Source organism: Eptatretus burgeri, chromosome 2 (assembly GCF_056783735.1).
Source record: "Eptatretus burgeri isolate ZD-2024b chromosome 2, Ebu_testis_v1, whole genome shotgun sequence".
Lineage (NCBI taxonomy): Eukaryota > Metazoa > Chordata > Myxini > Myxiniformes > Myxinidae > Eptatretus > Eptatretus burgeri.
This window is the reverse complement of record NC_140962.1, coordinates 118,909,896-118,924,165: the sequence shown is the minus strand read 5'-3', so window position 1 is coordinate 118,924,165 and position 14,270 is coordinate 118,909,896. Positions and strand designations below refer to the sequence as shown.

The 14,270-nt window shown below is 41.4% G+C and overlaps 1 protein-coding gene across 1 annotated transcript in view; it reads right to left on the bottom strand.

The window, feature by feature from the left end:
- LOC147032931 (uncharacterized) overlaps nucleotides 1-11,565 on the bottom strand; it is a 209,944-nt gene extending 198,379 nt beyond the window's left edge. Inside the window, exons 1-2 of the mRNA XM_085850977.1 lie at nucleotides 11,050-11,565; nucleotides 805-1,275 (exon numbers count right to left, since the gene is read on the bottom strand). Of these exons, the coding sequence (XP_085707103.1) occupies nucleotides 805-1,275; nucleotides 11,050-11,245 (667 nt within the window). The 5' untranslated portion in view covers nucleotides 11,246-11,565. The remainder of the gene's footprint in view (nucleotides 1-804; nucleotides 1,276-11,049) is intronic.
- Between the last annotated feature and the right edge of the window lie 2,705 nt (nucleotides 11,566-14,270).

The following is a 14,270-nucleotide window of genomic DNA, read 5'->3' as shown; positions in this document are numbered from 1 at the left end:
ATATATATATATATATATATATATATACATATAAATATACATATATATATATATATATATATATATATATATATATATATATATATATATGAACTACTTTTCTTAACGCTGGAGAGTCTCGCCCCCCAGAGGCATTAGTCTCATTAACTCTGGCCTCCCATTGAATTGCATAGTTGTACAAACATGAACTCTGTCTTTCCATTGTCCTCATATAAACAGCAGTCTCAACAAACTGCAGAGGTCATGGACTTCTAATTGTTCTGCAAAAGCTGTGCAAACCAGATGCTCCATCTGCATGCTGAGATAAATGCTTATCATGCCTCAAGTAAATGAAGGTTTTTCTGTGCGTATGCCCCCTTGAGGGAAGACACGCATTCTTTCACAGCACTATCTGCTTTAATTATGCACAAGATTGTTTTCTCTTTGCTTAAAGGACCTCGTGTGCAAAAAAGCTTTCTTGTAGTCTGATATCAATTGGCCAAGTGCCTTGTGATGTCCTGACCCCTCCTGATTTTCCAATTGTACAAAAGGCCATCCATGTCTTCTGGCTCAGAGGCAGAGATCTGTTTTGACTCTTGAGACAAGCTCTTCCTTCCACATATATGTGCTTTTGTATAAAAAAAACCGATCTGTTAAGTTATAAAGGGTTTTCTCTTTTAGTTGGAAATCACCACAGCACTACCCAGTCTATTTGCCCCTACAAACACAATGCACTACAACGATGTTCTCGTTCATGATATGGAATGCATTGTGTACATGTAAGACATCAAATTGCTCTCTCTCAAAACTAAAAATATTTCTTACCTGAACCATAGCCGAACAATGTGATGCTCCTGGGATCACTGAATGTGAACCAAAACTTGACCCGATCTCCAAATGTATGGAAGCAGAAATCTGCGTAGCTATTGAAGGCTTCTACTATGCTTTCATTTTTCCATCCTCCAACGTTTTGCAGGGCTTGTGGGAGATCCCAGTGGTACAGTGTCACCATTGGCTCGATTTTGGCTTTATGTAGTTCATCAATAATCTTAATATAGTGGTCGACTCCTTTGGAGTTGTGCTTCTTTGCAATGCCGAGTGGGAATATTCGAGACCATGACAGTGAGAAGCTGTAATTGATGACACTGAGGTTGCGGAGCATGTTGATATCATCTTCTATACGATGGTATGAGTCACATGCTATATCACCTGTGGAATCATCCACAACCTTCTTTAATTCCCTATGTACAAAGTGGTCCCATATGGACTCGCCTTTTCCACTCTCATTCCATGCACCTGTTGCACACCCACATAAAAAAAAATATATGTTAGAGTTGATGAACTCATGCATGATCATGTCAGCAAATCAAAAAGCAAATTACTTGGAGGCAGCATTTCACTTGTATCATATATATATATATATATATATATATATATATATATATATATATATATATATATATATATATATATACACTGTATATACACATATACACTAGCCGGGTGTGCTAACACATTGTTTCAACACACAAACTGTATTGAACCATTGTCTCGGGTTGCTCACCTGCATTTGATTTTTCATTTATTTATCTTCATCTACAGAAGCTTTATGACGGTTCTTTGATTCTTCCTGGTGTATCAGCTTCAATGTCCATCGGCACACAATATTACTATGCTTCCCCATTATCTCGAGTCACTCACCTGCATTTCTTCATTTATTTTTTAAAAAAATGTATTTATATTTTCATTTATGGATGTTGTCCGATGATTTTGTGATTTTTTTGCGGTAAATTGGATTCGATGCCCATCAGTACACAAAATGTCAGCTTTCTGTCACCTGGAAGGCACAAATCTTTAATGTCAGTCAGTCAGTTAGTCAGTGGTTAGAAAGAACTTTATATATTAGATAAATATGAAAAGCACGGTCGGTCCCTGAAGCCATTCTGGAAGCTGTCTGGGAAGCCGTTCGGGAAGCCGTAAAGCCTTGTGACTGACAATATCTATTAATTACATACAGTTTGAATGTCAGTTGCAACCTGACTTCACACATGTACGTCTATTAATTACGAACGATTGGAATGTACCTTTCGACCCTTTAGACTGCTAAGAACCCTTCGACCATTGAAGAACCTTTAAGACCCTATCCATCCGTCAACGATGACCAATGTCATCTCATTCTGATATGCCAAAGACTGAAAAGACTCCAAGGAACCAAAATACCCAGAGGACATAAAAGACCCAAACGTAACAGAGGACCCAAAAGACCTAAAAGACTCTGAAGTATCAAAAGACACAGAGGATGGAAAAGAACCAAAATACTTCCAAGACACAGAAGATACAAAATACCAAAAACACTCCAAAGACCGAAAATACCCCAAAGAACCTGAAGACCCAAAAGTTCCAGAGGAAGCAAAATAATGCCAAAAAACACAAGACCCCCAACAACCTTTAGACCAGGGTTTCTTAACCTTTTTAGATTCTCGTGGAGGATCTCTAAGTCTTACTCACGTTGTTGTTCTTCATCTTATTCTTGTGGACTTTTTTGTTTCACAACCTACAGTTTTCATCCAAACTTCCTGAAACTTGGCATATATATGCAAAAATACTCTGCACAGACAGTAACCATCTCCGATTTTGAAAATTACTCCTAGAAAAAAAGTTATGATGTCAAAATATCTCCGCTAATGGAAATCGCCTAAAAAATTATCTCCGAAACTAGGCAAGCTTTTTGAATTCTGTTTGCGGGAATCGATCAGGACATTAACAGAGATGAGTTACCGCACATATGATACATCACTATCAATTATCAATTTTTATGACGTCATTCCTATTTTTTGGCATTTTTGGTTTCACAACCCAGAGTTTTCATCGGATCTTCGTCAAACTTGCCATGTATATGCAGAAAGCCCACACACAGGCAGTAACCATCTCCGATTTTGGAAATTCTTCCTAGAAAAAAGTTGACGTCATAATATCGCCGCTAATGGAAATTGCCTATACCATTATCTCTGAAACTAGGCAAGCTGTTTGAATTTTGTTTGCGGGAATCAAGCTGGGCATTAGCACAGATAATTTATCACAAACCTGATACATCACAATGACGTCATATTCGTTTTTATGACGTCATCATTAAGAGGACGAGGATCTTAGCTCATTTGAGCTTGTTAGTATTGTTTTCCCCTTTGAAATTGCCGAATAATGATATTTCCTCCCACCACATTATCAACACTAAATTAATAAAAAACACTAAAATGTATTTTAAAAATTATTCTCATAAATGTTTTCATAAAAATATTGATACACAATTCATTGCATACCATTAAGAGTATTATGTTATTTTAACATTAGCATTCCTAAAATCTGTCGTGTTGACTGTCGTAGTACGATATTTTCTCAAATAACTGTTGCCAAATAAGCACGTTAATTTTCAGTGAATTTTTGTTCCGCTAATTTTTCATTGCTTGGGATGCGTATTCGGACGACGTATTCAACGCAATAAATAGTTTGAAATTTTTTGATTTAGACATAAACAGAGACATTTTGAAGGACATTATCATAAAAAGAAAACCACAAAGCTTTTCGTTGTGCTCTCTTCAGGTGAAATTCACACAAAGTTAGTGAGTAATGATGAAGAACAGTCAAATAGACGCTTATCAACAGTCAATTCTGATTGGACGTTCTCTACTGATGCGTCATCACCTCCCAATGGTCTAGGTGGGAGGAGCCTGTTCAGTGTTTAGCTCTCCAATTGGAAGTTGCAGAGTCAGAGGCGGAGCCACTGAGGCTGTTGTAGAATTTTCTTCATAACCAGCCATGATCATGAGATGAGTAGGTGTTCCTCTTCTTCTTTGTACAAATAAGCAAAGCGAGTGGACAAACTCTTTTTGCCAACATAACATGGGGTCCGTGGAATAGATAAATGTCGCTTCTAGGATTCGGAGATGCGTTATACTTCGTCTCTGAATAACACTAATAAATGTCAATGTGTGTCAGTATGTCTTTTCCATAACTCCAAAGTCATGAAACCTTGCAGCCTGAAACTTTGTGTGTATACTAAGGGAACTCCAAGGAAGTGCAGGAGTGAAAATTGGGTTTTTGGGTTAATTAAAACACCCCTTTTGAAGTTAATTAACGGCCTTATTTAATTATATCCTTTTTTTAGGTGCCACCCTCGGCCATCTCGCTCTCTGGGTCTTCAGGCATCTCCTAGGTTACCTTGCTGGGGTCTGAAGCCACCATTTTTTTTGGCCTGCTCAACCATGCCTTAACTTGGAACAGGCCGCAGCGATTTCTTAACGAAAAGTTTTTTTTGTTCCACTTTCCACACTCATATTATCGAATGCCTGTTCATCATAGCTACAAATCACTGGGGGCATTGCAATGCTTATAAACACCTGGAAACAACAGTGTTCATGGCTTTATTTCATTTTCACACATGCTATAACCTCAAGAATCTCGTAAACTAGGCCGTATTACAAAATTTAAGTGCCATAATTGAACTTAGCAGCAGTTCCGACTGCTAAAAAAAACGTGTTCTTTTGTCAAATTCGGACATAGTTTGCACATTCGGACATAGCTATCGCTTGCCAAGCAAGCTGTCCTTATCAACCATTAATTGAAGTGCTTCCTTGAGTGTGTCAAATGAATTCTGCCTTCCTCTTGTACATTTGAGTCATTTATTAAAACAGGAAAAAACAAATACAAACAAACATATGGATATGGAGAATCAGGGCAACACAAGCAACACTCTTTCTCTGACTCTCCATATCGATATATTTTGTTTGTATTTGCTATTTACTGTTTTAATAAATGACTCAAATGTACAGGAGGAATTGAGAATATTTTTGATAATTTGGCGAGCCAAGTGTAGGAGCATTAACACTTGGAGGAGTGTGGTTACAGAGTGGGCTGATGGTAGACATGAGCTCACAGATCAGAGGTGAGGGATTCCCTGTGGTTGAGTGTGTGCTGCCAACTTACTGTGCGCCTCGTTCTTTGTTTAAAAGAGTGAACATGCTCCGAACTAAACTTTGAGGCATTTATAGATTTGTTCTTTCTGTTGAGCAGTTTAAGTCCGTCCTTAAGAAATTAGTATTGTTTAAGCTAGTTCGACTCCCGAGTCCTGATCAAAAGAAAAGGTTCATTTTGGGTACACTGGCACTATTTTGGTGTCCACCTGAATTGTGGTGTTTCCAATGAGAAGTTGGAATTGGAATTGTTTCCAACGAGGAATTGAGAATTTCTTCGACAAGTGCTTAAGCCGCTTGCCGAGCACCCTACAGTCAATGGTGGTGCAGTTCGTGTCCCGATCGGGATGTACAGTTGGCAGTTGCTGCAAGGTAGAGGTACATATATGGGTTTACCGGTAATCCTTGTATAACGCCTATTGTGATAATGCATTTTCGCTGCAGTGAGGATTTAATTCAACAACAACAACAACCACAATCACCACTGCGCTACGTCATTCTGAGCGAATCGTTCACTCACTGCGGACGCTTTTTCCGTGCCATGTCATCCTGAGAGCGGTTCATGCTCCGTCATTCTGAGCGAGTCATTCATTTTCCATCATTCTGAGCGAGTTGTCCCTTCTTTTTCATTCTGAGCAAGTTGTTCCTGCTCCCTCATTCTGAGTGAGTTGTTCCTGCTCCGTCATTCTGAGCAAATGGTTCGTGTTCTGTCATTCTGAGCGAGTTGTTCCTGCTCCGTCATTCTGAGTGAGTTGTCCCTGCTGCGTCATTCTGAGTGAGTTGTCCCTGCTGCGTCATTCTGAGTGAGTTGTCCCTGCTGCGTCATTCTGAGTGAGTTGTCCCTGCTGCGTCATTCTGAGTGAGTTGTTCCTGCTCCATCATTCTGAGTGAGTTGTTCCTGCTCCATCAATCTGAGTGAGTTGTTCCTGCTCCATCATTCTGAGTGAGTTGTTCCTGCTCCATCATTCTGAGTGAGTTGTTCCTGCTCCGTCATTCTGAGTGAGTTGTTCCTGCTCCATCATTCTGAGTGAGTTGTCCCTGCTCCGTCATTCTGAGTGAGTTGTTCCTGCTCCATCATTTTGTACGAGTTGTTCCTGCTGCGTCATTCTGAGCGAGTTGTTCCTGCTCCATCATTCTGAGCGAGTTGTTCCTGCTCCATCATTCTGAGCGAGTTGTTCCTGCTCCATCATTCTGAGCGAGTTGTTCCTGCTCCGTCATTCTGAGGGAGTTGTTCCTGCTCCGTCATTCTGAGTGAGTTGTTCCTGCTCCGTCATTCTGAGCGATTTGTTCCTGCTCCATCATTCTGAGTGAGTTGTTCCTGCTCCATCATTCTGAGTGAGTTGTTCCTGCTCCATCATTCTGAGTGAGTTGTTCCTACTCCGTCATTCTGAGTGAGTTGTTCCTGCTCTGTCATTCTGAGCGAGTTGTTCCTGCTCCGTCATTCTGAGTGAGTTGTTCCTGCTCTGTCATTCTGAGCGAGTTGTTCCTGCTCCATCATTCTGAGCGAGTTGTTCCTGCTCTGTCATTCTGAATGATTGGTTCGTGCTCTGTCATCCTGAGCAAGTTGTTCCTGCTCCATCATTCTGAGCGAGTCATTCGTGATGAGTACGAACCCTCCTCTCCCCTCCTTCTTATGCCCCCCCCCCCACAACCCGCCTCCCCCACCTTAATATTCACATCAGTGAAGTGACGGTTTGTATTTGCCAGTTATAAATAAATTACAAATAAATATCATATACAAATATTACAAACAAATTTGCACAAAAGAAATGTTCATATTATCAGGTCAGGAATCGGAGCATGCGACGGAGCAGTGCATCGCTGCATCCACTTTTCAAGCAGGAGCCTCCATCTGGCTATCCCCCAGTCAGATGCCGAGCCCAACCCCATCTCCAAGAGTTGCCGATCAACCTGCTGCAGCCATGAGGCATGTGGTCAGCTCATTGGCCTCCTCCACTCATGAGTCTCCCTTGCTGAGAGAATCTGGCGAGCAGGAAGAGCATCCGGAAAATGAGCCACATACCCATACAGCCGCAGCTGATGCTCACAGACTATAAAGGAAACAAATTTCATCTGAGTCTCTCAGACATTTGTCCTCCTGCATAGGTACTGACAGCGGCACACCCTATAATCCAGTGAATCCATCACTCCCCAGGCCTGACCCAGACATCTATTGACCTCTGACTCACAACCTGTGGAGACGTGAATATCACTGCCAGGGTAAATTATTCTCTCCATGACCTCAACATCCTCACCACAAAGAGGTACAGACAAGATTGCAGCATCCAATATGTCATTGAAAGCCTGGAACTTAGTTTTTACCCAGGAAATTCATAATCCCAGTGACTCTGAATTCTCATTCAGTGCCTCGAGGGCCCCCATAAGGATATCCAGCATCTCCACAAAGATGACAACATCACCTGCGATATCAAAGCCAGAGATCCTGTCTTTCCCAAACGATGCACCACAGGTTGTTCTCTCCACCATCCTCCCCAGAATTCAGTCCATAAAAGCACTGAAAAGTGTGGGGGCGAATAGACACCCCTGACAAACTCCAGTAACAACTGGAAATAAGTCAGAGATGGAACCACCACACCTCTCTGCTCTCTCAGTACCAAATTATAGTTCAAAAATCAGATTGATCAGTTTTGATGGTACCCCACAAATATCAAGCATCCTCCAGAGGGCATCCCGATTCACTGAATGAAACGCTTTGCAGAGATCAACATAAGCTGTGAGCAGGCCCTGCTGAATCTCGACTCTGTGTTCAGTGAGGACCTGAAGAGCAAGGATACAGTCAATTGTTGACCTCTTTGGTGTAAAGCCTGACTGCTCTGGGCATTGGTGCTGAAGCAGATGGTGGCAAACCCTATCAAGAATTATCTGAGCAAAGACCTTGTTCAGCACTGAAAACAGCATCATCCATCGGTCGTTGTTACAGTCCTGGTGATCACCCTTCCCTTTCCAGAGAGCGACACCAAGGCTCCTCTTCCAGTCAGTTGGGATGATGCCTGTGCTCCAAACAGAGAAAAGAACTGCATGCAATGACACAAGTACAGCATTTCCACCAGTCTTGAGAAGTTCAGCATGGATGCCACAGATCCCAGGAGCTTTCCCTCCTTTCAACTGGTTCACCACAGCCTGTATTTCCACCAACAAACGTGGTTCACAGTTGATTGGAGGGCCAGCTTCATGTATCAGATTGGGTGAAGGTCAGATTGGGTGGGTTTTCAGTTTTCTTCATGTATTTTGTGTGTTTTGTAGAATGCAGTATTTTATGCTGGCCAGAGTGCAAATCCTGCCACCAATCTCCCAATAAAAAGTAAACCAACTGCAGGAGGATGTCTGCATACACAGTTGAGCATCAGATATGGATGGCCGTTGGCTCACAATGAGCTCCTCTGCCCTTTGACAGTTTTGTTTTTAATCCTGCTGGGTGTCAATATCCATACACCCTCCTCACCAGGAAACCTGTTGGTGGAGATGGTTTTGTCACCAACAACATGACCATGAAATGGGTTAGTACAGGTTTACATGGTACCTGTAGCAAGTCACGGATCTGATCTGGTCTGACTTGACAATAAATCATGACAACACAGGAAATCTGTCACATAAATCTCTGTAACGACGTGTGGAGAGGCAAGCGTAGCGACCCTATCCATGCTAGAATATATATAAAACTGAAAAACATGAGTGGTGAAGCCTTGATGGACACCCATGTGAGTATGTCTATTAATTACGTTCTGTTTGAACGTGAATTGGGCCATGAGTAAGTATTATTGAACCATGATTACGTCCATTAATTCCGTACTATTGAAACGTACCTTCTGTACCTTTAGAACCTTTAGACCCCTCCAGACTCATTAGACCATCACACCTTTCAGATATTTAGACCCCTTTTCCTCTTTATCGACCTTTTAAGACCCTTTCAGACATCTTAGACCTTTAGACCCCTCTGGATGATTTTCAGACCCTTTAAACTATGTCTCTTATTCATTTCAGAGTGTGTAGTTAAGCGACTGTAATGTACTGTGCGTGCATAATATTTTAGTCAAAAACTCGCACTGTGAACGTGTGTGAATCCTCGTGGATGCAACCCACTACATCTCATGCCCATGCCCTCATCTCATGTGACCATGTGAACCGTATCTCACTAATCTTGCCATATATTGGTGCCAAGATGCACACTGGACTTTGATAAATTTCATTACATCGTATTCGACCGTGAGATCTATTAATTACATATTATTGCAGTGACTACGTCTAGACCATTAAATTTGACCTTTATTGCTTTCACACCATTAAACCATTAGACCATCACATCTTCTGACCTGTTTTTTTTTGCAATCAATGACCTTTCATTGAGGAAATAATGTGCAAACTCAACCTACCTGGAGGGTGGGTAAACTGCTGACATGTGTATGTTGACATGAAGAAGGTGGATCAGTGTCATTCTTTATTTAGTTTTATTTTTCAACTTTTTTAATCAATCATGGAGAAACTGTTTGAAATAGTGTAGTAGATAGTAGAAAAATCGTGCAAATTATGATACAAGCATCAAATTTGGCATTTCTGTTCTGCAGGGCTTTCTGATCAAATCTGCCCAATTGGCCATTTGAAAATACAAATTTTTTCAAAATTTGGATTTTCAAATGGCCAATCAGGCCGATTTGACTAGGATCCCCTGGAGAACAAATGTGCCAAATTTGATGCTTGTATCATCATTTGCATGATTCCTCTCAAAAATTGCTGTTATCTGCCCCACTAAAAAGAACCAAACCACTTTTGAACTATTTGAAGAAGAAAAGTGACACTGATTCATTTACTTCTTACTGGAGTGATAGACTTGGCTTTCTGAGGAATATTGAACTTCTGGCTCAGGGCTCTTTTTTGACCAAAACTTTGCTTTGAGAATAAGCCTTGAACTTTACAGCCACAAGAGTAACACAATTATGACATGTGGAAGTATGATGGGTGTGATTTAGGGCTAAATTTAAAGAATTAAAATTGAGAGAAAGAACAGAAGGGGAAAATAGGATATAAAAGAAGGATAGAAAAAAAGTTAAGAGGAATAAGAGAGTGCAATAGGAATGGGGAGATAAGGAAAATATAAGAGCATAAAGGGAAGTTGTGTAGTATGTGACAGAAAGAGAAAACTATGTTGTCCCATGTTGGCATTGTCTGCATGCCCTCGTGTAACTTAGATCACATGCTCTCGTTTATAATTAAATTTTACTCTGAACGTCTATTCACATTTTAAATTCAGGTATTATGTTCTTATTATATTGTTGGTAGGATAGCCTAGTTTGGATGTACACATGCCTTTGAGCTGTCTAGCCTGATTTGGAATATCTACCCAGCTATAAACTGTCACCCTGGTGTTTCACATGTGGGGAGCTTTTAAATGTATGTGCCATCCATTACCTGGACTTTAAGCCAGAGGACATTTTTGCCAATAGTTTATTGTTGGTGGAGGTTTGATGATCCCACGGTATATTCGACAAAGCGTAGGGGAAGCATCGCCAGCACCTTGAACAAATTCCAGCCCAAATTACCTTCAGTTGACTGTCAGGCCTGGCCAGTTATTTCGTGAAGCATTTGAGCCAAAAACGTTCCCCAGCCATCCCCAAAATTGGGAATGACTCGGGACGTCAAAAACAGCAGCAGTAGTAGTAGTAGTAGTCGTAGGTTTCCTGTGTGTCCGAAACTGCACCTTTCTCATACCAATTTCTGACAATGATGACATAGTAGATTTTCTCTTACATACTCTTTCTGCAACAATAATAATAAATAACAATAAGAATAAGTAGTCCTTTCACGTATTCAGACCCAGAAGGCTACCGAAGCAGTTTGTCCTTGGTTAGGGGGCACAATCCTGGACGGTTCACCACTCCGGCGAAGGATACTCGATTGGCTCATTCTTCCCAGTAAGCTGAACCAAACAACCGTCTATATAAGCTTTATCTCCATATTATACAATGGAATTACAATAATCACCCCACTTATTATCATTTTTTTTTTGTTCATTTGCACATAAAAATTTAGTCTCAGAATTAGGTGGCAAAATGAAAAACCATGCAACGTGCACTCCTCTACGGTGTACCTTCAGTTTGATAAGCAGAACTTCCCACACTCCAGGTGAAATTCTTCAGAAAGGTTCCTGGGACAAATTCGTCTCGTTCGTCTTGAGGCTGATCTTGGAACTTCTTCCACACAGAGACGGGATCATGATCATTCCCATGGGAAGCTGCGGAGCCAAGGATGAACCAAGCAAGCAGGGCGCAACCAACCTGCCGCATTGCTCCCTCCTCACGCAACAGTCGGTGTTCACTTGAAGATGGCAACGTTTAAATTGTTCGACTCGTGCAACTTATTTCGATTCGCACAACGTGCGGCAAAGTCATGACAACGTCGTTAAAAATCAGACTGTCGATTAACTGATTGTGCATGACTCAAAATTTATGAGCACTTGCCTTTTGAACAAAGGTCATGTGCCTTCACGAAACTCCTCGTGGAAAGAAGAATCCAATGTTTGGGAATTACGCAAATTGAGAATTCTGATTTTGCAGTTACATGATCACAAAACGGGAAATCTATGAAAACCTAGGAAACGTATCGTATATTCTGGGGAAGGATACAACAATTAGAGACGTTTAATGAGGTCTTTCTGTTTTTATTAATGCAGTGACGTCACTGCGATGAGATTGCGTAACTGAATGAACCTTGTTTTATTTTTATGGCTGATAGACTTCGATTTATAGACAGCACTGAACAACCAAAAGCAATAAATCATACATACTTCTCCTTGGGATGATGTGCAAACACGTTCTGTTTTCGATTTGGAACCTGGAGGTAATAAAATTTTATGCTGCAATTTAACCCTCGTTGTCTAAAATATAGTACAGTTCACTTTCCTGTCTAAAGTTTTCGCACAAACTGTAGTTTACCATATCTTGTGTTAATGTAATGTGGTATATAGTAATGCAAACATTAAGATAATAATTAAAGTAAAAATCTATACAGTATTACTATTGCCACATCTTCATTGATGACATCAATTAATCACACCTGCTTGTGGGGACAACCGCAGGATGGAGCTTGGCCAAAGTCTTTCACGACCTGGCTGGTCTTGCCTGACGTATTGGACAGGAGCTGAGATTTGGGCAGGAATTTGTTCATAGTGCCGGAGATAATTCACCAAGTATTCGTGAACATCACCCTGGGATATTTAACGTCCAACAACTAGTTCAAGCAGACGGGACGACCAGCTTAAATACGAATGAGGGGCGGAACACTTTGCGATGCAACACTCCACCTGGGAAGCAGCAATCTCACAGTTTATAGTCGGGTCGGCAGGAATCAAACCCTGCTCAAAGGTCAAAAAACCCAGCGGTACCGAAGCGTCATTCTGTCCAGAAATAAAAACATATACATTATAAGGAAACAAAGATGTCCCTGACTACACCTTAAAATGGAATGTGCAACTTTTACATTGAAATCACTAAAAAAAACGAAATTGGTAGCACATGGGAAGGTACATATAGGTAAATAAATAAATAAATAAATAAATAATTATCAATGTTGTATATTGGTCATGCAGATGGAATCATCATCATCATCATCATCATCATCATCATCATCATCATCATCATCATCATCATCGTTTTACAGCCGTTTCCATGCTTGCATGTGTAACCGTGTTTCACCTAATGGCTGCTTTCCAGGCTGCACGACCCTTTGCTAGCCCTCTTGTTCGGCCTTTAACTCTAAGATCATCTCTCAGCAACACATCTAATGTTTTCCTTGGACAGCCTCATGCTCTCCTTCCATTCACATTCATATTTATACACCACTTCACACAACTACCCACCCACATCCTTTCCACATGTCCAAACCATCTCAACCTACTCCTACACATACCATCACTAACGCTTTCTACACCTAACCGATTTCCTATCCTTCAGTCTCACTTTCACACATCCACCTCACCATTCTCATTTCATTTCGTTCACACCTCCGTTCCCCCTCCTTTTTGATCACCTATGTTTCGCTGCCAAACAACATCACACTTCTAATGCAAGTTGCATAAAGTTTTCCCTTTAATCAGAGAGAGGTCCCTGTCGATGTCAAAAGGGGTAACAACTCCCTAAACTTCCTCCAGCCACTTCTAATTCTTGCATTCGCATTCACTGCTGACTCCAATCCACCACCTGCACTAATCATATCACCAAGGTCACGTAATTTATCTACATGTTCCAGAGATACATCCCCATAAACTAACATTTCTGCTTTAACTGGAGTCACTTGTTTACCTGTGCAAACAGCACATTTGAAGTCAGGTGCCACCTGCAGTCTACCTCTGATGCCACTACACCTCTTGTGCACCCAGCAGTTGCAGGATTTACACAATATTGAATTGTTACCAACACCTTTTCTACAGACAGCACAGGGTCACCTCCCTCTCTTTTCCACACTTCCTTCTCCCGCACCACTAATCCGTACTTTCGTTTTCTCTGTATTCATTTCCAGTCCTCTGGCCTCCATACCCTCCTCCAATACTGCATATTTACCCATTACCTCTTCCACACTGACGGCTATCAGCACCAGGTCATCAGCATACAGGAGCTCGCAAGGTGAGCCTCCTCTAAATTCCTGTGATACAGCCTCAAGAACCATGACAAACAGGACTGGGCTCAAGACTGAACCCTGATAAACACCCACTTTTACTTCAAAATCCTCACTCTGCACTCCATTTACCCTCGCAGAGGTTTTTGGGCCATCATACATTGCCTTGACCACCCTAACTAACCAATCCTCCACACGTAACTTTCTCAAGGACCATGGCACCACTTCCTGAGGCACCCTATCGTGGATGGTGTGTAAAATAAATAAATATTTCAAAGTTGTATATTGGTGGTGCAGATGAAGTGTATAAAATAAATATATTGTTACGGCCACGGGTACTGAGACACCAGCTTGTCACTCAGGGGGGATTAATCCCCAGTTGTCCTCGGTAGAGCTGGACCTGGGGCCACTGCTCGCAATTAACGTTGTGGTGCAGTGGGTTGTTTTAAAACCACGAACGCCACACAGTCAACCACGAGTTCCAGTGTCCACCGTCTAATTATTCCGTTTAACTCGAGGTCATGTGGTCACCTGAGCGGGGAGCGTGCCCTCAGCAAAGCACCAATGTTATCTCGATTAGAATCTAATCAGGGCGGCCGAGCGTTTTAACCGCTGGTGCGTGCCGACGATTTTTTTTGTCAAAATCTGTGGTAATTACCTCCCAGTCTATCTCGGTTCAGACAATGCTCGACCAATGGA